The sequence below is a fragment of the Pan paniscus genome, chromosome 1 (assembly GCF_029289425.2).
Source record: "Pan paniscus chromosome 1, NHGRI_mPanPan1-v2.0_pri, whole genome shotgun sequence".
Lineage (NCBI taxonomy): Eukaryota > Metazoa > Chordata > Mammalia > Primates > Hominidae > Pan > Pan paniscus.
The window spans coordinates 226,753,720-226,774,622 of record NC_073249.2 but is presented as its reverse complement, the minus strand read 5'-3'; the positions used below and the strand labels follow the sequence as shown (position 1 = coordinate 226,774,622).

The following is a 20,903-nucleotide window of genomic DNA, read 5'->3' as shown; positions in this document are numbered from 1 at the left end:
TCTCTAACTCTGTCTCTCTGTCTCTCTCTCTCTGACTCTGTCTCTCTCTGACTCTCTCTGTCTAACTCTCTCTGTCTCTGTCTCTCTCTGTCTCTCTCTCTGTCTCTCTGTCTCTCTCTCTGTCTCTCTCTCTGTCTCTCTCTGTCTCTCTCTCTGTCTCTCTCTCTGTCTCTCTCTCTGTCTCTCTCTCTGTCTCTCTCTCTGTCTCTCTCTTTGACTCTCTAACTCTGTCTCTAACTCTCTCTCTGTCTCTCTCTCTCTGACTCTGTCTCTCTCTCTGTCTCTCTCTTTGACTCTCTAACTCTGTCTCTAACTCTCTCTCTGTCTCTCTCTCTGACTCTGTCTCTCTCTCTGACTCTGTCTCTCTCTCTGACTCTGTCTCTCTCTCTGACTCTGTCTCTCTCTTTGACTCTGTCTTTCTCTCTGTCTTTCTCTCTGTCTCTCTCTCTGTCTCTCTCTCTCTGACTCTGTCTCTCTCTGACTCTCTCTCTGTCTCTAACTGTCTAACTCTCTCTGTCTCTCTCTCTGTCTCTCTCTCTGTCTCTCTCTCTGTCTCTCTCTCTGTCTCTCTCTCTGTCTCTCTAACTCTGTCTCTCTCTGACTCTGTCTCTCTCTGACTCTGTCTCTCTCTCTCTCTTTGACTCTGTCTCTCTAACTCTGTCTCTCTCTGACTCTGTCTCTGTCTCTCTCTGACTCTGTCTCTGTCTCTCTCTGTCTCTCTCTGTCTCTCTCTGTCTCTCTCTGTCTCTGTCTCTCTCTGTCTCTCTCTCTCTAACTCTGTCTCTCTCTCTGACTCTGTCTCTGCCTGTGTCTCTCTCTCTTTGACTCTGTCTCTCTCTCTGACTCTGTCTCTGCCTGTGTCTCTCTCTCTTTGACTCTGTCTCTCTCTGTCTCTCTCTGTCTCTCTCTCTCTCTCTCTCTCTCTCTAACTCTGTCTCTCTCTGACTCTGTCTCTGTCTCTGCCTGTCTCTCTCTCTCTTTGACTCTGTCTCTCTCTCTGACTTTCTCTGTTCCCTCTGTCAGTCTTTCTCTCTCTTTGACTCTCTCTCTCTCTCTGACTCTGTCTCTCTCTCTCTGTGACTCTGTCTCTCTCTCTCTCTGACTCTGTCTCTCTCTCTCTTTGACCCTGTCTCTCTCTCTCTGACTCTGTCTCTCTCTCTGACTCTGTCTCTGCCTGTCTCTCTCTCTCTTTGACTCTGTCTCTCTCTCGATTTTCTCTGTTCCCTCTGTCAGTCTTTCTCTCTCTGACTCTGTCTCTCTCTCTGACTCTGTCTCTGCCTGTCTCTCTCTCTCTTTGACTCTCTGTCTCTGACTTTCTCTGTTCCCTCTGTCAGTCTTTCTCTCTCTGACTCTGTCTCTCTCTCTGACTTTCTCTGTTCCCTCTGTCAGTCTTTCTCTTTCCTCTAAGATTTTTTTCCCCTTTCTCTTAGAATCTCTTCTACAGGCTTATTTTTCTAGTTCGTTCTTTTGTAGTTCGTGGTTAATATCCGGCCAATGGTTAGTGACAAATTCCTTGCCCAAGAGGCTCCTCGACACCTCGACCAGCATATTTTCTCATTTGTTCTTTTCATCCGTCTAAAAATTATGTCGCAGGCCCTTTATCTTTTCCTTGCTGTACGTTAAATATTCAGGTAAGATTCTGCGTTCGGGGCATGGATTCTTTAATCCCCTTCATGATTAACTCCCCAAGGTCCTGCATATTTTCTCAATGGGCCACCGTGCCCGGCCAGAAGATTTTTATGGTAAAATTTTGTGATGGGAAAACTCATCCCGGAAAATGTTGAGACCTGATGCTGAGTCCTCAGCAGCTCGGAGAATACGTACTTCTGTCCCAGGTCACCCAAACATCGACCTGTGTCGGTTCCCCACTGGGAACAAAATGTAACTGAGGACGTTGTCAGATGCTTGTCCTCGTCACCCTGAGCTTGTTGGCTGCTATCTAATTCTGATTCTTTCACTTTCTTGCCCGCACGTGCTTGATAGCAGATCACTGACAAGTCATTGGAAGCTTAGGAAAAGGGTATGTGCCGGGCGCGGTGGCTCACGCCTGTAATCCCAGCACTTTGGGAGGCCGAGGTGGGCGGATCACGAGGTCAGGAGATGGAGACCATCTTGGCTGACATGGTGAAACCCCGTCTCTACTAAAAATACAAAAAATTAGCCGGGCGTGGTGGCGGGCGCCTGTAGTCCCAGCTACTCGGGAGGCTGAGGCAGGAGAATGACGTGAACCCGAGAGGTAGAGCTTGCAGTAAGCAGAGATCACGCCACTGCACTCCAGCCTGGGCCAGAACGAGACTCCGTCTCAAAAAAAAAAAAAAAAAAAAAAGCACGTGTAACGTGAAAAAATGGACACTTTAGCCATCGCCTGACTTTCTGTTGAATTGGGAAAGAGCCTCCTCCCGTCCACGTGGGATGGCCTTCCTGATGTGGCTCTCCAAGACCAACCCTGGAGGGGATAAAACCTCACAAATGCATCAGGCCGTGTGCTGGGGATGGGGCATCGTCACGCCAGGTCTGACTAGGAAGGAGGATGGGGAGGCAGGGCTGGGGGCTTTGAGGTCGAGGGGTGGCCATGGATTCCAGAAACCCCCTTGGCTGGTGTGCGTGCCTGCCCAGCGGCATCCGTGTATCCTAACACCTGCCCTCCGTGTCCCTGACACCTGCCCTCCGTGTCCCTGCGTCTGCAGGCCATGTCAAAGGACACTCTGAATCTGGCGCAGATGCAGGAGCAGACGCTGCAGTTGGAGCAACAGTCCAAGCTCAAAGTGAGTGGGGCCGGTGTGGGCGGGGAGGCCGGGGCGCACATGGGGTTCGGGCGTGGAGATTGGTAGGGCTACTGCCGGTGGGTAGGGCCAGGGGCGTGTACATGGGCAGCAGTGGGGCCCAGGGCCGAGCTTGGGCGCCTCATTTCACAGAAGGAAACAAGGGGAGGTGAGAGACGCTGCTGCAGAGCCGCCCGAGAGGGAGGACCGGTGTTGGTGAGGGCGTCTGGTCGTCTGGAGGGCCTGTGTCTTCTTGACATCCTCACCTGATTTCTTTGACTCAGCAGGATTTTTTTTTTTTTTTTTTTTGAGATGGTGTCTTGCTCTGTCGCCCAGGCTGGAGTGCAGTGCTGCGATCTTGGCTCACTGCAAGCTCCACCTCCCGGGTTCACACCATTCTCCTGCCTCAGCCTCCTGAGGAGCTGGGACTACAGGCACCTGCCACCACGCCCGGCTAATTTTTTTTGTATATTTAGTAGAGACAGGGTTTCAGCGTGTTAGCCAGGATGGTGTCGATTTCCCGAACTCCGCCGGCCTCAGCCTCCCAAAGTGCTGGGATTACAGGCGTGAGCCACCGTGTCCAGCTCAGCAAGATTTTTAAATTTTATTTATTTTGAAACGGAGTCTCACTCTGTTGCCCAGGCTGGAGTGCAATGGTGCGATCTCAGCTCACCGCAACCTCTGCCTCCTGGGTTCAAGCCATTCTCCTGCCTCAGCCTCCCAAGTCGCTGGGATTACAGGCACCCACCACCATACTCAGCTAATTTTTGTATTTTTATTAGAGACGGGGTTTCACCATGTTGGCCAGGCTAGTTTTGGACTCCTGACCTCAAGTGATCACCTGTGTCGGCCTCCCAAAGTGCTGGGATTACAGGTGTGAGCCACGGTGCCCTGCCCGTCACCTTCAGTCCTGAGCTCGCAGGCGGGGTTCACGTGTTGCCTGTTGTGGGCATTGTAGCTTTAACGTTTAATTGGCAGAAGACAGAAGCTTCCTTAAGCCCAGCCTGAATCAGGGCAGTGGTGTTGGGAAGGTCGGCCCGCAGTGGCCCTTGTCGGGGAAGCCACAGTGGGGGCTGTTTCTGCCGCTGGGGAGTTTGGGCCCCTGAACCCATCCCCTCAGTGACTGCCGTCCCGGCCGATGTCACCCGTGTCTGTGTCATGGTGCGGCGTCTGCAGGCCCCCAGGTGCCCGGGACGCTTGGAGCCCTGCGGTCCTGGGGCGGACGCAACCTCTGGATTGGTGTTGAGCATTTTTCTGGTTTTAAAGGCTTTTCTCTTTTTCTGCGGCTTCTTCTCAGCAACTTGTCAATGAGGATTTACGGAAGCAGGAGGAGTCCGTGCGGAAGCACCATCAGACCTTCTTGGAGTCCCTCAGGTGAGCGCTGCCGAGGCCCGGGCCGGCCGCAGATGGAGCCCCCACAGGTGTGAGTCGCTGGTCCCAGGGTGCTCTCCAGCTCTCCCAGGTCTGGCCGCTGTAGGCTGGCTCCTTGGTGGGGACACTGCCCCCCTGTCCTGGCAGGACAGGGCTGCTGTGTCAAGGCCTCACCCTCAACCTGCTCTTGCTACGTGGCGTGGGTCTTTGTTTCCCTCTTGGTCACACCACTGCTTTCCCCACAGGACGGCTGGCACCTTGTTTGGGGAAGGATTCCGTGCCTTTGTGACAGACCAGGACAAAGTGACAGCCACGGTAAACATACTCATAAAACAGGGCTGGCAGGTGGCGGAGGGGCAGCATGTGAGGGCCTCCTGGAGCCCCAGGTCCTGTCCCTGCTGGCTCTGCACAGGTCCTGGCGCTCTCCCAGCATGGAACAAGCCCAAACTGGACCTGCTGGTGGGAGCCGCTCCTCCCTCCTTGAGCTGGGAGAAGAAAACGCAGTTGCCAGTCTGGGCCACACAGTGAGATGCCATCTCTACACATGGCACGTGGGTGTAGTCCCAGCTACTCAGGAGGCAGAGGTAGAGAATCACTTGAACCCGGGAGGCAGAGGTTGCAGTGAGCCAAGATCCTGCCATTGCACTCCAACCTTGGGACAGAGCGAGGCTCCTTCTCAAAAAAAAAAAAAAAGGAAAGAAAAAACAGAAGGCGACCCTGACTCCATTTTGCAAAAACCTTCTTTATTCCTCAGAAAACCCTGAGAGTTTGAAGTTCACAGATTCCTCTCTCCTTTAAAGCCTCACTCTTTTGTGCCCAGGCTCCGGCCTGCTGTGGTGGCGCCCCACGTCGCACATGGCTGTGTCCTCCGTCCCCACCCCGCCCAGCACACAGTAGGTGCCCGGCACTGAGTGGGCACTTGCTCTGCCGTGGTGCCGGTGCCCAGAGCTGTGACTGCAGCGCCTGCTGGTAGCCTGGTCAGTGAGACGGTGAATGTTGCAGGTGGTGTTGCCACCATGTTGGTGAGACGGTGTCATGTGAGGACATGACGGAGCTGCTTAATGCACTGTTGACTTTTGTTTGTATTTAGAGACAGGGTCTCACTCTGTCTTCCAGGATGGAGTGCAGTGGCGCCACCTCGGCTCACTGCAACCTGCGCCTCCCGGGTTCAAGCGATTCTCCTGCCTCAGCCTCTCGTGTTGCCAGGATTACAAGTGCAGGTCACCATGCCCGGCTAATTTTTCTATTTTGGTGGAGACAGGGTTTCACCCTGTTGGCCTGGATGGTCTCGAACTCTTGATCTCAGGTGATCCACCTGCCTTGGCCTCAGAAAGTGCTATGATTACAGGTGTGTACCACCATGCCCGGCCAATTTTTGTATTTTTAGTAGGGATGGGGTTTTACCATGTTGGCCAGGCTGGTTGCGAACTCCTGGCCTCAAGTGATCTGCCCATCTTGGCCTCCCAAAGTGCTGGGATTACAGGGATGAGCCACCAGGCCTGGCATAAACCTTTTTTTTTTTTTTTTGAGATGGAGTTTCACTGTTGTTGCCCAGGCTTGAGTGTGACGGCGCGGCTTGGCCCCCTGCAACCTCCGACTCGCGGGTTCAAGTGATTCTCCTGCCTCAGCCTCCCAAGTAGCTGAGATTACAGGCATGTGCCATCATGGCCAGCTAACTTTTTGTATTTTTAGTAGAGACGGGGTTTCTCCATGTGGGTTAGGCTGGTCTTCAACTCTCGACATCAGGTGATCCACCTGCCTCAGCCTCCCAAAGTGCTGGGATTACAGACCTGAGCTACTGTGCCCAGCCGGCCTAATTGATTTTTAAAACGAGTTAGAGATTTTGGGTTAGTCTTGTTTTCCAGGAATAAAGTACCATTTTTAGTGGCCAAGAATGTACCGAGGGTGTGGCCCTGTGACATCCGGCTGGGTCTGCCCAGGGCCCTGCTCAGCGACCAGGGCTTTGTAGGATTTATGCTACCAGTTGCAGAGAAAATGGCCCTGAGTGAGGGCACTATGACTGCCCCACCTGCCTCCTGTAACTGCGTGGCTGTGGGATTCGGGGCCGGGAATTCGGGTTCCTGTGGGGCCAGCACACGACCCTGTGCTTCTCCCTCGGGCGGAGAGAGGGTGGGGGCAGCCCCGTGCATCTCCCACTCTAAGAGGGAGGGACGGTGGGGGCCGGTGCGCCAGTGCGGTGTCTCTGCTGCAGGTGGCTGGGCTGACGCTGCTGGCTGTCGGGGTCTACTCAGCCAAGAATGCCACGCTTGTCGCCGGCCGCTTCATCCAGGCTCGGCTGGGGAAGCCGTCCCTAGTGAGGGAGACGTCCCGCATCACGGTGCTGGAGGCGCTGCGGCACCCCATCCAGGTAGCGGCACAGGCCTGGCCCTCCCTGAGTGCAAGTGCCTGGCTGAGTCCCTTCTGCCCCATGAGCACAGCCCACGCATACACTCCTGTCCCTTCCCTTTCCCCGGATAACGGGCACCCGCACACTGCTTCACGGGTGGGTTTTCCTGTCTGGCGCTGTACCTTAGGGGGTCTGCATCAGTGAGACCCTTCCCCTGTCTGCCTCGGTGTCCCCTGCTTAGGGCTCTTGATGGGGCCTGGGAGCACATCGGGGTCCTTGCAAGACCCAGGACTTGGGTGTGTGGCCGTCTGTCGGGGAAGCTGCTACAGGCCACGGCGTCTGGCGGCCTCCCGGGGGAGCCGCGCCATTCGCCAGCCCCCAAGGTGCCTGCTCTCCACACGGGGGTGGCAGGGTCTCCACACGTCACTCGGTGGATGGTTAAGAAAATAAAAGCTGGCCGGGCGCGGTGGCTCACACTTGTAATCCCAGCACTTTGGGAGGCCAAGGCTGGTGGATCATGAGGTCAGGACATCGAGACCATCCTGGCTAACACAGTGAAACCACGTCTCTACTAAAAAAATACAAAAAATTAGCCGGGCGTGGTGGCGGGCGCCTGTAGTCCCAGCTACTCCGGAGGCTGAGGCAGAAGAATGGCGTGAACCCCGGAGGTGGAGCTTGCAGTAAGCAGAGATCACGCCACTGCACTCCAGCCTGGGCGACAGAGCGAGACTCCGTCTCAAAAAACAAAAACAAAAACAAAAAAAACCCAGAAAAAAGAGAAGCCGATAAGGAACCGGAAAATGCCCCCAATCCCTGCAACAGACACCCAGTCTCCCGGCAGGGCGGGGTTCCAGCTCCGGGCCAGTCCTGGCTGTGATTCGGGGCAGCTCCGTTTCTGCGTGTTACCAAGCGTGTGTGTGCGTTGGTGGCTGTTCTGTGGCAGGTGACCCAGTGGCGCTTCCCCTTCCCCTCCGGCAGGTCAGCCGGCGGCTCCTCAGTCGACCCCAGGACGCGCTGGAGGGTGTCGTGCTCTGTGTAAGTCGGTGTGCCTGGGACCGGGGAGGCGCAGGGAGGGGACCCCGGAGCTGGGCCGGGCTGTGGCCCTTGCTGGCGCTCGTGGTGGCGCCCAGGAGCTTTTGGGTCCTGAGATGCGACTGCTTGGACCGTGCCAGGGATAGATAGGCTGCCCGTGAGCTGGGAGGCTTCCCGAGGAGCCGAGTCTGCACCCGGGCATTCCCGCAGCCCCTTCCCCTGAGGCTTCCATGGGTGCACAGTATCTCCTCCAAACCCCCGTCTTCCCTGGCAGCCCAGCCTGGAAGCACGGGTGCGCGACATCACCATAGCAACAAGGAACACCAAGAAGAACCGGGGCCTGTATAGGCACATCCTGCTGTACGGGCCACCAGGCACCGGGAAGACGCTGTTTGCCAAGGTGAGAGCGCCCGGCTGAACAGGTGGGCCAGGGGCCGCTGGGGTGTCACCTGCCTGCAGGTGTCTGGGGGCCTCAGCCGCCTGGGGAATGGACCCCCCTTAGGCCTTTGACCACCCTCGTGTAGGCTCAGGGTGCTGGTGTGGGCAGCAGCGCCTCCCATCTTCCAGGCAGAGGATGTCTCCTGTCTGGCAGGCTGTGGCTTCTAGGCAGGGACGCCAGGCAGGGACGCCCGGCAGGGGCTCCACACTCCAGGTGGAGTGTGCAGGCTTTTCAGAGGCGGAGGGAACATCTGTTCTGTCTCCCCTCACTCTTCCTGTCCAGAAACTCGCCCTGCACTCAGGCATGGACTACGCCATCATGACAGGCGGGGACGTGGCCCCCATGGGGCGGGAAGGCGTGACCGCCATGCACAAGCTCTTTGACTGGGCCAATACCAGCCGGCGCGGGTGAGACGTCCCCACAGCACACACCAGGCCCTTGGCTGCGGCCCAGCAGGCTGCCTTCTGGGAAGGGGGTCCAGGTGTCTCTTGGGGACCCTGTCTTTCTGCAGCTCTGTCCTTGTGGCCACGCAGGAGGCCCAGTGGAGGGTCCCTCGGAGGGAAAGTCCCCTGAGTGTGGACCCTGGTGGACACGAGGCCCCCAGCGTGTGGAGGCTGCCAGTGGGATACTCAGGGCAGAAGGGAGGTGGGTGGGTACAGGGGGAGAGGGGTCTTCACAGCCGCAGGGGAGGCTCCTCCACAGCCGCCCTCCCTCCAACACGCCTGCAGGTGGGCGTGGGCACTGGTTGCCTTTTCTAGAACCATTTGAAAGTTAGCTGAAGACAGCATGGCACACTCCCTTCAATAGGTCCCACAGTGACCCTGCGCAGGGCACAGCCCGGGCACCCTTGTGGCCTCGGCTGTCCTCGTTGGAACCACGATCCTCATGGTTGGCACCCTCCCCTCTGGCCTTTGACCTTTCACTTTAGAAGACCTGTCCCTGGCGTGGACTCTAAGCGGCCACCAGCGCTGCACTGGGCTGGGTGGGGGTGAAGCCTGCGGGGCAGAGTCTGCTTCTGTCAGTGGATCAGCTTCTGTCGGGTCCAGGACTTAGGGCTCCTGATGGGGCAGAGCCTGACCCCGTGGGGATCTGCCTGCCTGGCCTGCTCCGGCCATGGCCGGACGCTGCTGTGGGCTGCTCCTGGCGTCACTCTCACCCAGCTTGGCCCCCCTCTCGTCCACAGCCTCCTGCTCTTTGTGGATGAAGCGGATGCCTTCCTTCGGAAGCGAGCCACCGTGAGTGTCACTAAGCCTCTGGCCACAATGGGGCGACCCACCGTGAGTGTCACTAAGCCTCTGTCTGGCCACAATGGGGCGAGCCACCGTGAGTGTCACTAAGCCTCTGTCTGGCCACAATGGGGCGAGCCACCGTGAGTGTCACTAAGCCTCTGGCCACAATGGGGCGAGCCACCGTGAGTGTCACTAAGCCTCTGTCTGGCCACAATGGGGCGAGCCACCGTGAGTGTCACTAAGCCTCTGACCACAATGGGGCGAGCCACTGTGAGTGTCACTAAGCCTCTGTCTGGCCACAGGAGGGTGGTGGGGTGGGTGCGGCTGTCATCCTGGGCCAGGCCGCAGCCCACTGCTCAATTTCTTTTTCTCTAAGTTTTGTGTGAAAAACACAGCATTTTTGGCCAGGTGCGGAGGCTCACGCCTGTAATACCAGCACTTTGGGAGGCTGAGGCAAGCGGATCACGAGGTCAGGAGATCAAGACCATCCTGGCTAACACGGTGAAACCCCGTCTCTACTAAAAATACAAAGAAAATTAGCTGTGCGTGGTGGCGGGCGCCCGTAGTCCCAGCTACTCAGGAGGCTGAGGCAGGAGAATGGCGTGAACCCGGGAGGCGAAGCTTGCAGTGAGCCGAGATCGTGCTGCTGCACTCCAGCCTGGGCGACACAGCGAGACTTCATCTCAAAAAAAAAAAAAAAAAAAACAGCATTTTTTTTAGGTCAGCTTAAAGTTAAGGTTTGGCTTTTGAGTGTTTTTTGTTTTGTTTTGTTTTTGAGATGGTGTCTTGCTCTGTTGCCAGAGTGGAGTTCAGTGGCGTGATCTCGGCTCACTGCAACCGCCGCCTCCCAGTGCAAGCCATTCTCCTGCTTCATCCTCCCAAGTAGCTGGGATTAGAGGCATCCGCCACCACACCCAGCTAATTTTTGTATTTTTAGTAGAGATGGGGTTTCACCACGTTGGCCATGATGGTCTAGATCTCTTGACCTTGTAATGCACCCGCCTCAGCCTCTCAAAGTGCTGGTATTATAGGTGTGAGCCACTGCACCCGGTCTATTTTTATTTTTATTTATTTGAGACAAAGTCTCACTCTATCCCTTAAGCTGGCTTGCAGTGGCTCAATCTTGGCTCGCTGCAACCTCCGCCTCCTGGGTTCAAGCTGGTCTCCTGCTTCAGCCCCCTGAGTAGCTGGGATTACAGGTGTTTGCCACCACACTCAGTTAAGTTTTTTGTATTTTTAGTAGAGATGGGGTTTCACCATGTTGGTCAGGCTGGTTGAGAACTCCTGACCTCAAATAATCTGCCCGCTGCTGCCTCCCAAAATGCTGGGATTACATGCGTGATCCACCGCCCCCAGCCATACAGTTATTATTTTAAGACAGGGTCTCTGTCGTCCAGGCTGGAGTGCAATGGCGCGATCTTGGCTCACCGCAACCTCCGCCCCCTGGGTTCAAGCAGTTCCCCTGCCTCGGCCTCCCAAGTAGCTGGGATTACAGTCATGTACCACCACACCCAGCTCATTTTGTCTTTTTTTTTTTTTTTTTACTAGAGACTGGGTTTCTCCATGTCGGTCAGGCTAGTCCCGAACTCCCGACCTCAGGTGATCTGCCTACCTCGGCCTCCCAAAGTGCTAGGATTACAGGCGTGAGCCACCGTGCCAGGCCCCAGCTAACTTTTTTGTAATGTTAGTAGAGATGGAGTTTCCCCTTGTTGCCCAGGCTGGGCTCGAACTTCTGAGCTAAAGAGATGCTCCTGCCTTGACCTTCTGAAGTTCTGGGATTACAGTCATGAGCCCCCACGCCCAGTCAGGGTTTTTTTTTTTTTTTTGAGACAGTCTCACTCTGTCGCCCACGCTGGAGTGCAGCGGTGCAATTTCAGCTCACTGCAACCTCTGCCTCCCAGGTTTAAGTGATTCTCGTGCCTCAGCCTCCCACGTAGCTGGGACCACAGGTGTGCCACCACGCCTGGCTAATTTTTGTATTTTTAGTAGAGACGGGGTCTCACCATGTTGGCCAGGATGGTCTCAAACTCCCACCCTCGTGTGATCTGCCTTCCTCAGCCTCCCAAAATCCAGGTTACATTCGTGAGCCACCGCCCCTGGCCCTGGTCAGGCTTTTGAGTCTAGATCCATGAAAGTGTTGCCATGTCCCTGCTCCCTGCAGGAGGGAGGCCTGTGGGACTTTCTGCTGTGGCTGTTTACAAGGCTTTGCTCCTGGTGCCTAAGGCTGGAACCTTCTCTCTGCAGGAGAAGATAAGCGAGGACCTCAGGGCCACACTGAACGCCTTCCTGTACCGCACGGGCCAGCACAGCAACAAGTGAGGGAGCCCCTCGGGTCCTGGGCCCCCGGGCAGGGCTGTGCAGCCGTCGCCCTTGGTTCCCACTGAGGGTCCCTGGCTCACAGTGCTGGGCAGCTGCCGTGGCCTCAACATGCTCACCTCGGATGTCCCCTGGGAACAGCCCAGCTCGGGACAGCACGGGGTGTCACTGAGGAACATGCGGGGGCCTCCCGGGCAGAGCTGGGGTCAGTCCTGTCCTCACGGCCCTGTGCGCCGCCGCCCCAGCTTGCAGGTCCCTCTGCCCCTAGGTTTCTGCGGTCCTGTGCCTGCAAGGGAGGTGGTCTCATCGTGTGAGGCTCTGCTGGGTCTCCCTTGGAGGGTGTGTGTGCCCTGGGGTGGGAGATGGAGACACGTTTGCTCCCACGGGAAGCTGGGCACGAGTAGGTCCTGTGTGTCGGGGCGGAACCTGGGACCTTGGTCCCCCGCCCGGATGCTGGCCAGGGGTGCACCCTCCAGGCTTGGGGCCCACCCGACTTTGTGTGGCCTCTGTGGGCTGCCGCCCAGATGTCCCCCATAGGGTGACCGCCCCATGGCCAGGCTCCCTAGTCCCTCCCAAGTCCCCTAATTTTGAGCTTTCTTGGTCTCCTGGGCCCCTCCAGCCCCAGTCACGTGTCACACGGAGGATCAAGTCCTGCTGGTCGGCCGTGGCTGACTCCTCAGGCACGTTGGGCTCCCGGGTCAGCTGCTGCCGGTAGACGCTCCCTGGAGCCCTGACTTGGGTCCTTCCCAGAGAGGCAAGGCTGGGGCCCTGCTGAGCCTCTGCTGAACCCGGGCCCCCGAGGTCCTGCTCCTGGCTCGCGTGGCCATAATTTTTTTTTTTTTTTTTTGAGACGGAGTTTTTGCTTTTTCTGCCCAGGCTGAGGTGCAATGGCGTGATCTTGGCTCACTGCAACCTCCACCTCCTGGGTTCAAGCGATTCTCCTACCTCAGCCTCCCAAGTGGCTGGGATGACAGGCGTGCGCCACCACGCCCGGCTAATTTTTTGTATTTTTTGTATTTTTTGTTTTTTAGTAGAGATGGGGTTTCACCATGTTAGTCAGCTGGTGTTGAACTCCAGACCTCAGGTGACCCACCCGCCTCGGCCTCCCAAAGTGCTGGGATTACAGGCGTGAGCCACCGCATCTGGCCAGCGTGGCCACAATCTTGACATGGACTCTGGGTCCCGCATCCCTGCTCCCAGCACAGCGGGGCTCAGGTAGCAGGAGGGAGTGGTGTTCCCAGCGCTGCCTATCAGGCTGGGCGAGGGTCAGCGGGGAAGTACCACACAGGGCGAGAACAGAGGCCCAGGAAGCCGGGCAGGGGGACAGCTGGGCGTGGTGGGGCAGGCAGGCGGGTACCAGGGCTGTGGCCACGTTCTCCCCATGTTTCCTGTGCTCACAAGCTGCCACTTTAGATTCTCCCAGAAAGTCTTCCTGAGGGGTCTGAGGAGCACCTGTTCCCCTGGGGACAGCTCGGCCGGCAGCCCGAGCGTTTCCTTCCCCATCCCCGCCCCGCAGATTCATGCTGATCCTGGCCAGCTGCCACCCCGAGCAGTTCGACTGGGCCATCAATGCCTGCATCGACGTGATGGTCCACTTCGACCTGCCAGGGCAGGAGGAGCGGGCGCGCCTGGTGAGAATGTATCTTGACGAGTATGTTCTTAAGCCGGCCACAGAAGGAAAGCAGTAAGTGTCCCGCCCCACCAGCCCCCGTCCAGGGGCCCTCGCTCAGGGTCCACCCCTGCTCCTGTTCTCCGGACACACCCAGCAGGCCCTGTCTCCAGGATGGGCACCACCTCCCTGCCCTGCGGTTTCGTGCAGGAGCCCTGTGGGCCCCAAGGGTCCCAGAGGCCGCATCCAGGGAGGTCCTGCCACCCTTTCCTCATCCCCACCTGAGAACAGCCTGGTGGCGTGTCTTCTGGTTTGGAGGCACAGTCCACTATCACTTACAAACCTTTAACATTTTTTTTTTTTTGAGGCGAAGTCTTGCTCTTGTCCCCCAGGCTGGAGTGCAGTGGCACGATCTCAGCTGACTGCAACCCCTGCCTCCTGGGTTCACGCGATTCTCCTGCATCAGCCTCCTGAGTAGCTGGGATTATAGGTGCCCACGACCACGTCTGGCTACTTTTCGTATTTTTGTGGAGATGTGGTTTCACCATGTTGGCCAGGCTGGTCTTGAACCCCTGACCTCAGGTGATCCGCCCACTTCAGCCTCCCAAAGTGCAGGGATTACAGATGTGAGCCACTGTGCCCGGCCTCTTTTACGTTCCTCTTCACTACGCGGAGAGCTGTGAGGAAATCCTGTACCTGGCCACCCCCAGACCCTGGCAGTGAGGGGAGGTGACGTGGAGTGTTGCTCTGAGACCCCCATGTCGGGATTCGAAGGAGTCTCTCCTCATGAGACCCCCGTGTCGGGACTGGAGGGAGAGGTTCCTCATGAGACCCCCGTGTCGGGACTGGAGGGAGAGGCTCCTCATGAGACCCCCGTGTCGGGACTGGAGGGAGAGGCTCCTCATGAGACCCCCGTGTCGGGACTGGAGGGAGGGGCTCCTCATGAGACCCCCTTGTAGGGACTGGAGGGAGAGGCTCCTCATGAGACCCCCGTGTCGGGACTGGAGGGACTGGAGGGAGAGGTTCCTCATGAGACCCCCGTGTCGGGACTGGAGGGACTGGAGGGAGAGGTTCCTCATGAGACCCCCGTGTCGGGACTGGAGGGACTGGAGGGAGAGGTTCCTCATGAGACCCCCGTGTCAGGACTGGAGGGAGAGGCTCCTCATGAGACCCCCGTGTCGGGACTGGAGGGAGAGGCTCCTCATGAGACCCCCATGTAGGGACTGGAGGGAGGGGCTCCTCATGAGACCCCCTTGTAGGGACTGGAGGGAGAGGTTCCTCATGAGACCCTCATGTAGGGACTGGAGGGAGAGGCTCCTCATGAGACCCCCGTGTTGGGACTGGAGGGAGAGGCTCCTCATGAGACCCCCGTGTCGGGACTGGAGGAAGAGGTTCCTCATGAGACCCCCATGTAGGGACTGGAGGGAGAGGTTCCTCATGAGACCCCCGTGTCGGGACTGGAGGGACTGGAGGGAGAGGTTCCTCATGAGACCCCCGTGTCAGGACTGGAGGGAGAGGCTCCTCATGAGACCCCCGTGTCGGGACTGGAGGGAGAGGCTCCTCATGAGACCCCCGTGTCAGGACTGGAGGGAGAGGCTCCTCATGAGACCCCCATGTAGGGACTGGAGGGAGAGGTTCCTCATGAGACCCCCATGTAGGGACTGGAGGGAGAGGCTCCTCATGAGACCCCCGTGTAGGGACTGGAGGAAGAGGCTCCTCATGAGACCCCCGTGTCGGGACTAGAGGGAGAGGCTCCTCATGAGACCCCCGTGTCGGGACTGGAGGGACTGGAGGGAGAGGTTCCTCATGGTCCACTGCTGGCTTCTGGCCTGGCCTCCCTGCAGCTGCCACATCCGGCCCTGGAGCCTCGTGGTGTGGGGCGCGGCTCTTGCTGCTCACGTGCCTTGAGGCTGTCAGGCTCCCTGTTGCTGGCGGTGGGTGCAGCAGGCACGGTGGGCAGAGCCCTCCAGGTGATGAGGGGCCCTGGCGCCACACACCGGCTGCCTCGGGAACACTCCAGATGAGCAGAGGCTGCTCTACTTCTTGGCGTCCCCAGGGCCGCGGTTTCTGAGTCCTTCTGTGCACCTGACCCAAATCCCTGCTGTCGCCAGTGACGACAAAAGCTGCTCTGTTCCAAAGAGAGCCTGGTTCTCCCTGCCGACTCCTCCACTGCCACCTGCTCCATGCTAGCCCAGCTTTCCAGGCCTCAGTTTCCCTATGCCCTCCCCTTCCCTGGGCTCCCCCACCCCCATGGCTGCTCGTAGCTCTGGCACCATGACCTGGCTTCTGTGGCCTCCAGGCAGAAGCTTTTGCCAGAACTCAGGGCTCCGCCACTGCCAGTGTAACGGCCATGCGCCCTGTGGGTGCTGAGTGGACAGGGCTGGTGTTAGGAAGGGGTGCGGCCATCTCCAGGCCCCACAGCCGCCCCCTTCCTGCTCAGCCCAGGCCTGACTTGCATCAGGAAGGGGGCGGAACTTGGCTGTCACAGGTAGAGAGTCCCTCCCAAGGGGGCATCTGGCATGGGTGTCCGCCTGGCTGCCTGTCTTCCGGCCCCCACCTCGTGGTGTGGGAGCTGCTGCCTTGGCCGGCCCACTTGGGAACTCCTTCCCCAGGCGTCTGAAGCTGGCCCAGTTTGACTACGGGAGGAAGTGCTTAGAGGTCGCTCGGCTGACAGAGGGCATGTCATGCCGGAAGATCGCTCAGCTGGCCGTGTCCTGGCAGGTGAGTCAGGCTCGGGTGCCCCCACCCAGACGGAAGCCCAGCTGCTGTGCAGATGCTCGGTTGCGCCAGGCCTGTCCCAGCACTGGTGTCACGTGGGAGCTTCTGTTGAGGGGTTTTCAGTGCACAGATGTGACACGGGGCCCCTGCCCCGGTTGGGCCACTCCACGCAGCAGCATGCACCTGCTCCAGCAAGAAGTGTGGGGCCATGTCGGTGGCTGACGGTCACAGGTCAGGAAGCCAGTGCGGCCTCCTGGTAGCCCGGGCTCTGCCAGGTGGGGCGGGAGGCTTCTGATGCTCACCTTCGCAGACAGGCACCCCCCAGTGTGAATGGTCATCAGGAGAGGCCCCTTGTGAGTTTGGTGGTGGGGGTGGAGGGACGTTGTGTTTCTTGGACCAAGTCCGTTGGCTTGGTCCTGCTTGACGGGCCCAGACACATGGGTGGGAGTTGTGGCCTCTGATTGTCCCACAGCCAGTTGTTTCTCAGGGGCACCCCTCCTGCAGCTCCGTGGCTGCCCCAGGGCCAAGGAGCTGGGACTCACAGGAGTGTGGGCGTGGCCATCCAGAACGCTTTGGTCTTTGGGGGCTGCTGGAAAAGCAAAACCAGGTCTGTGGGGCAGAAGGCACCCTGGCCACGCACAGGCATCGCCGCCTCTGGGGTCCACAGAGTCTGTGTGACAACCTGGTCACTCGATCTGGCAGCACATTATGTGTGACAGCTTAATGAAGTAGCCAACTACCTGGATTTGAACGTAGGAGCTGGGGTATGTAGGGGGCTGTATTAGTCAGTACAGGCTGGGTTATGCCACTGTGACAAAGAACCCCAGATCTCAAACCCCGTCCTTGTGGGTCAGCTGAGGTCTCTGTTCCAGGCCGTCCCCACTTGGAACCAGGTCTGTTTCCACAACTCAGAAAGCAGAGGCCGGGCATGGTGGTGGCTGATGCTTGTATTCCCAGCATTTGGGGAGGTCAAGTCAGCCAGATTATTTGAAACCAGGAGTTCAGGACCAGCCTGGAAAGCAAGTCAAGAACCCATCTCTACAAAAAATAAAAAAAATTAGCTAGACGTAGTGGTGCATACCTGTGATGCCAGCTGCTTGAGAGGCTGAGGTGGGAGGATCACTTGAGTCCAGGAGGCGGAGGCTGCAGTGAGCTGTGATTGTGCCACTGCACTCCAGCCTGGGTTACAGAGTGAGACCCTGTCTTAAAAAATAAGAGTAATTTGGTCATGGCTTATGCCTGTAATCCCAGCATGCTGGGAGGCCAAGGAGAGAGAATCACTTGAGGCCAGGAGTTCGAGACCAGCCTGGCCAACATGTCGAACTACACCTCTACTAAAAATACAAAAATTGGTCGGGCATGGTGGTGGTGCATGCCTGTATTCTCAGCTACTCGAGAGGCTGAGGCAGGAGAATCGCTTGAACCCAGGAGGTGGAGGTTGCGGTGAGCCGAGATCGTGCCACTGTACTTCAGCCTGAGCAACAGAGTGAGACTGTCTCAAAAAAAAAAAAAAAACAGGAGTGTGGTCGACTGCTGGGCCTGCCATAACCACTGGGGCGTGTGTGCCCACAGCTCTGAAGGCTACAGGCCCAAGGTCAGGGTGCCAGCTCGGTCCCTCCCTGTGGAGTGTTCTTTGCTGGGTCCTCATGTGGCAGAGAGAGCAACTCAGCTCTCTCTGGTGTCCCTTATAAGGACACTCATCCCGCACTGCTCACAGCAGTGGTGGTGAGCCAACACGCCCAGCACCAACTTTGTCCTTCAAGAGTTTTTTTCTTTTTGTGCTGGGCACAGTGGCTCACGCCTGTAATCCCAGCACTTTGGGAAGCTGAGGTGGGTGGATTGCCTGAGGTCAGGAGTTCAAGACCAGCCTGGCCAACATGGTGAAACCCCGTCTCTACTAAAAATACAAAACTTAGCCCGGCATGGTGGTGTGTGACTGTAATCCCAGCTACTCAGGAGGCTGAGGCATGAGAATCACTTGAACCCTGGAGGCGGAGGTTCCAGTGAGCTGAGATGGTGCCATTGAACTCCAGTCTGGGCTATTCAGGATCCCTTGAGATTCCATATGAATTTTAGGAATGGTTTTCCTGTTTTTGTAAAACATAATTGAGGTTTTCACAGGGATTGCATTTAGTCTCTATGTTGCTTTGATGTCTCTCAGCAATATTGTGTAGTTTTCTTTTTTTGTCTTTTTGAGACGGAGTCTCGCTCTGTCGCCCAGGCTGGAGTGCAGTGTTGCGATCTTAACTCACTGCAACCTCCGCCTCCCGGGTTAAAGTGATTCTCCTGACTCAGCCTCCTGAGTAGCTGGGATTACAGGCACGCGCCAACATGCCCGGCTAATTTTTGTATTTTTAGTAGAGACGGGGTTTCACCATGTTGGCCAGGCTGGTCTCGGTCTCCTGACATGAGGTGATCTGCCCGCCTCAGCCTCCCAAAGTGCTGGGATTCAGGTGTGGGCCACGGAGCCCGGCCAGTTTTCACTGTGCAAGTCTTTCACCTTCTTGGTCAAGTGAATTTCAAAGTATTTTATTCTTTCGGATGCTATTGTAAATGGAAATGGTTTCATAATTTCCCTTTCAGATTATTCATTGTGGGCCAGGCGCGGTGGCTCACGCCTGTAATCCCAGCATATTGGGAGGCTGAGGCGGGTGGGTCACGAGGTCAGGAGATTGAGACCATCCTGGCCTGGCTAACATGGTGAAACCCTGCCTCTACTAAAAAATATAAAAAATTAGCTGGGTGTGGTGGCGGGTGCCTGTAGTCCCAGCTACTCAGGTGGCTGAGGCAAGAGAATGGCGTGAACCCGGGAGGTGGAGGTTGCAGTGAGCCGAGATGCCTGGGTGACAGAAGGAGATGTCATCTCAAAAAAAAAAAAAAAAAAAATTGTATTTGGCCAAATGTTTTTCCTGCAACAGGTGAGAGGGTCATGTGGTTTCCTTCCTCCACTCTGCTAATATTGACTGATTTTTGTATGTTGAACATTTTGTATGTGGAACATTGATTGATTTTCATATGTTGAACTGTCCTTGCATTCCAGGAATAAATCCTGCTTGGTCAGGGTGTGGAATCCTTTTATTATACTCCTGAATTCGTTTTGCTGGCATTTTGTTGAGGACTTTTCCAACGATGCTCATCAGGGATATTGGCATGTCATTTTTCTTGTGGTGTCTTTGGCTTTGATATGAGGGTAATGCTGGCCTCTTAGGATGAGTGAGGAAATGTTCTTCAATTTGCCCAAGAGTTTGAGGAGTGGTACTGATTCTTCTTAATGTTTTGTGAATTCACATGTGAAGACATCAGGTCCAGGTCTTGTCTTTCAACTTTTATAGTTTGAAGATTTTAGGTTCCCAGAAAAGTTGCAAGAGTAGCAAAGAGACTTCCTGGGCCTGGGACCTTGCCACGTGGTGAACATCATGTGTCACTGTTGGACCCACCCGCGACTGGGTTTTGCCCCAGAATCCCACCCGGGAGGCCACGTGACATTTAGCTGTCACTTCTGGTGGGCTCCTGCCAGGTCCCGTGCTTCCTGGAGGGGTGGCTCCATGAGCATCTGCTCACCCCCTTTCCTCTGCTGGGCCCTGGGTCAGGTGCAGCCACTCGGGTGGACCCTGAGGGTCCCTGCACCTGTTCGCCCTCTCTTGGGTGGGCTCAAGACCAAAAATGATGTTGAGCAGTCCTGGGCCCCTGAGCCACAGTGGCAGTCCGGCTCCAGTCAGTGTCTCCTGCGCTCCCGGGCCCCCGACCCACAGTGGCGATGCGGCTCCGGTCAGTCTCTCCTGCACTCCTGGGCCCCTGACCCACAGTGGTGGTCCAGCTCCGGTCAGTCTCTCCCCACACAGTGGCTCTTGGTGAGGGATGGGCGCTGGCAGAGGGGACGGGCACCACGGGGTCATCCCCATGGCAGGTTCCGTCGTGGCGACGGTGTTGTGGGAGGATGGTGTGCTGCCGCCCCTGCACCCCGTGAGATGAATCCTGCCTCTGGGAGGTACAGCTGGGATGGGGCTAGGGACCCGCTCAGCTGTCCGGGAAGGGTCCCCTGGCCTGTGCTTCCTCCAGGCATCCTGGTGCGCTCTTGAGCATGGTGCCCAGTGGGGGTCCCCACACCCTCACCCTGACCCATGGGTGCCTCCCCTTGGGGACTCCGTGCCCTTTGCTGGCATTGGGATGGAGAGTGACCCGTCCATGGCAGAAGGGCTGGACCTGAGGCTGCCTGAAGCCACACCAAGGGCCACAGCCCCAGCAGCTCCAGCCTTCACGTGCCAGATGCCAAGCCCTGTGCCCAGGAGGACAGGGAGGTGGGGCAGGGGTGGCCTTGGGGCCACCAGCCACGTGCCTCAAGGTGGGCAGTGGCTGCCTCTGCCCTGGAGGCCTGTGAGGGTCAGGGTCTGAGGGTCTGAGGTGCACTATGACCCGGGGGCACTGCTTGGCCACGGCTGAGACACGCAGAGGGTCTGCAGTTCCCACCTGCCTCTCGGAAGCTGCCCTGGGTCGGCCGTCAGTGAGGCTCCGCCTTGGGCTTTCTATTATTAGAAAGTCATTGAGCAACAGCAGTGCTGAGGACGCAGGCAGGGCTGTGGGCACTGCAGGGGCTGCCCCCGGTGTCCACACACGTGCTGGGCTCTGCCGAGGTGCGGGAAGCCTGTGTTTCACGCTCAGGCCATCCTGGAGCCCCTGGTTTGGCCCCTCCCCACCTCGGGGCCCTGGCGTGCATTTTGGGGTGGGGGGTTCCCATGGCGGCCTCCCTCAGCTCCCTCTCTCCCCACTAGGCCACGGCGTATGGCTCCAAGGACGGGGTCCTGACCGAGGCCATGATGGACGCCTGCGTGCAAGATGCTGTCCAGCAGCACCAGCAGATGATGCGCTGGCTGAAGGGGGAGAGGCCTGGGCCCGAGGACGAGCAACCCTCATCCTGAGTCCATGGGGAGACCACACCTCACGGAGCCTGGCCGCGGACCCCTCCCACCCCTGCCTTTGCGGCCCCGCACATTTAGGAAATACTCCCCGTAATAAAGTACCACAGGGGCCGCACCGCTGTGTCTATTGGCTGACGCGGGGCGGGGTTTGGGGCCCCCTAACG

General features: G+C 57.5%; 1 protein-coding gene across 1 annotated transcript; it reads left to right on the top strand.

Annotated features, from left to right (window-relative positions):
• Positions 1-2,011: 2,011 nt before the first annotated feature.
• On the top strand, positions 2,012-20,891 carry ATAD3C (ATPase family AAA domain containing 3C). The gene is made up of 12 exons (XM_034953142.3): positions 2,012-2,765; positions 4,060-4,136; positions 4,379-4,448; positions 6,346-6,501; positions 7,459-7,515; positions 7,787-7,912; positions 8,234-8,358; positions 9,135-9,186; positions 11,425-11,495; positions 13,013-13,180; positions 15,718-15,826; positions 20,593-20,891. Exons 1-12 carry the CDS (start codon positions 2,691-2,693, stop codon positions 20,737-20,739), a joined length of 1,233 nt encoding a protein of 410 aa, XP_034809033.3. The 5' UTR covers positions 2,012-2,690; the 3' UTR covers positions 20,740-20,891.
• Positions 20,892-20,903: the final 12 nt, after the last annotated feature.

Bases quoted from the DNA above. Each gene is read 5' to 3' on its own strand.
- ATAD3C (XM_034953142.3), top strand. From the start codon at position 2,691: ATGTCAAAGGACACTCTGAATCTGGCGCAGATGCAGGAGCAGACGCTG. The intron at 7,516-7,786 runs GTAAGTCGGTGT...CTTCCCTGGCAG, and splicing joins TGGAGGGTGTCGTGCTCTGT to CCCAGCCTGGAAGCACGGGT. The intron at 7,913-8,233 runs GTGAGAGCGCCC...CTTCCTGTCCAG, and splicing joins GGAAGACGCTGTTTGCCAAG to AAACTCGCCCTGCACTCAGG.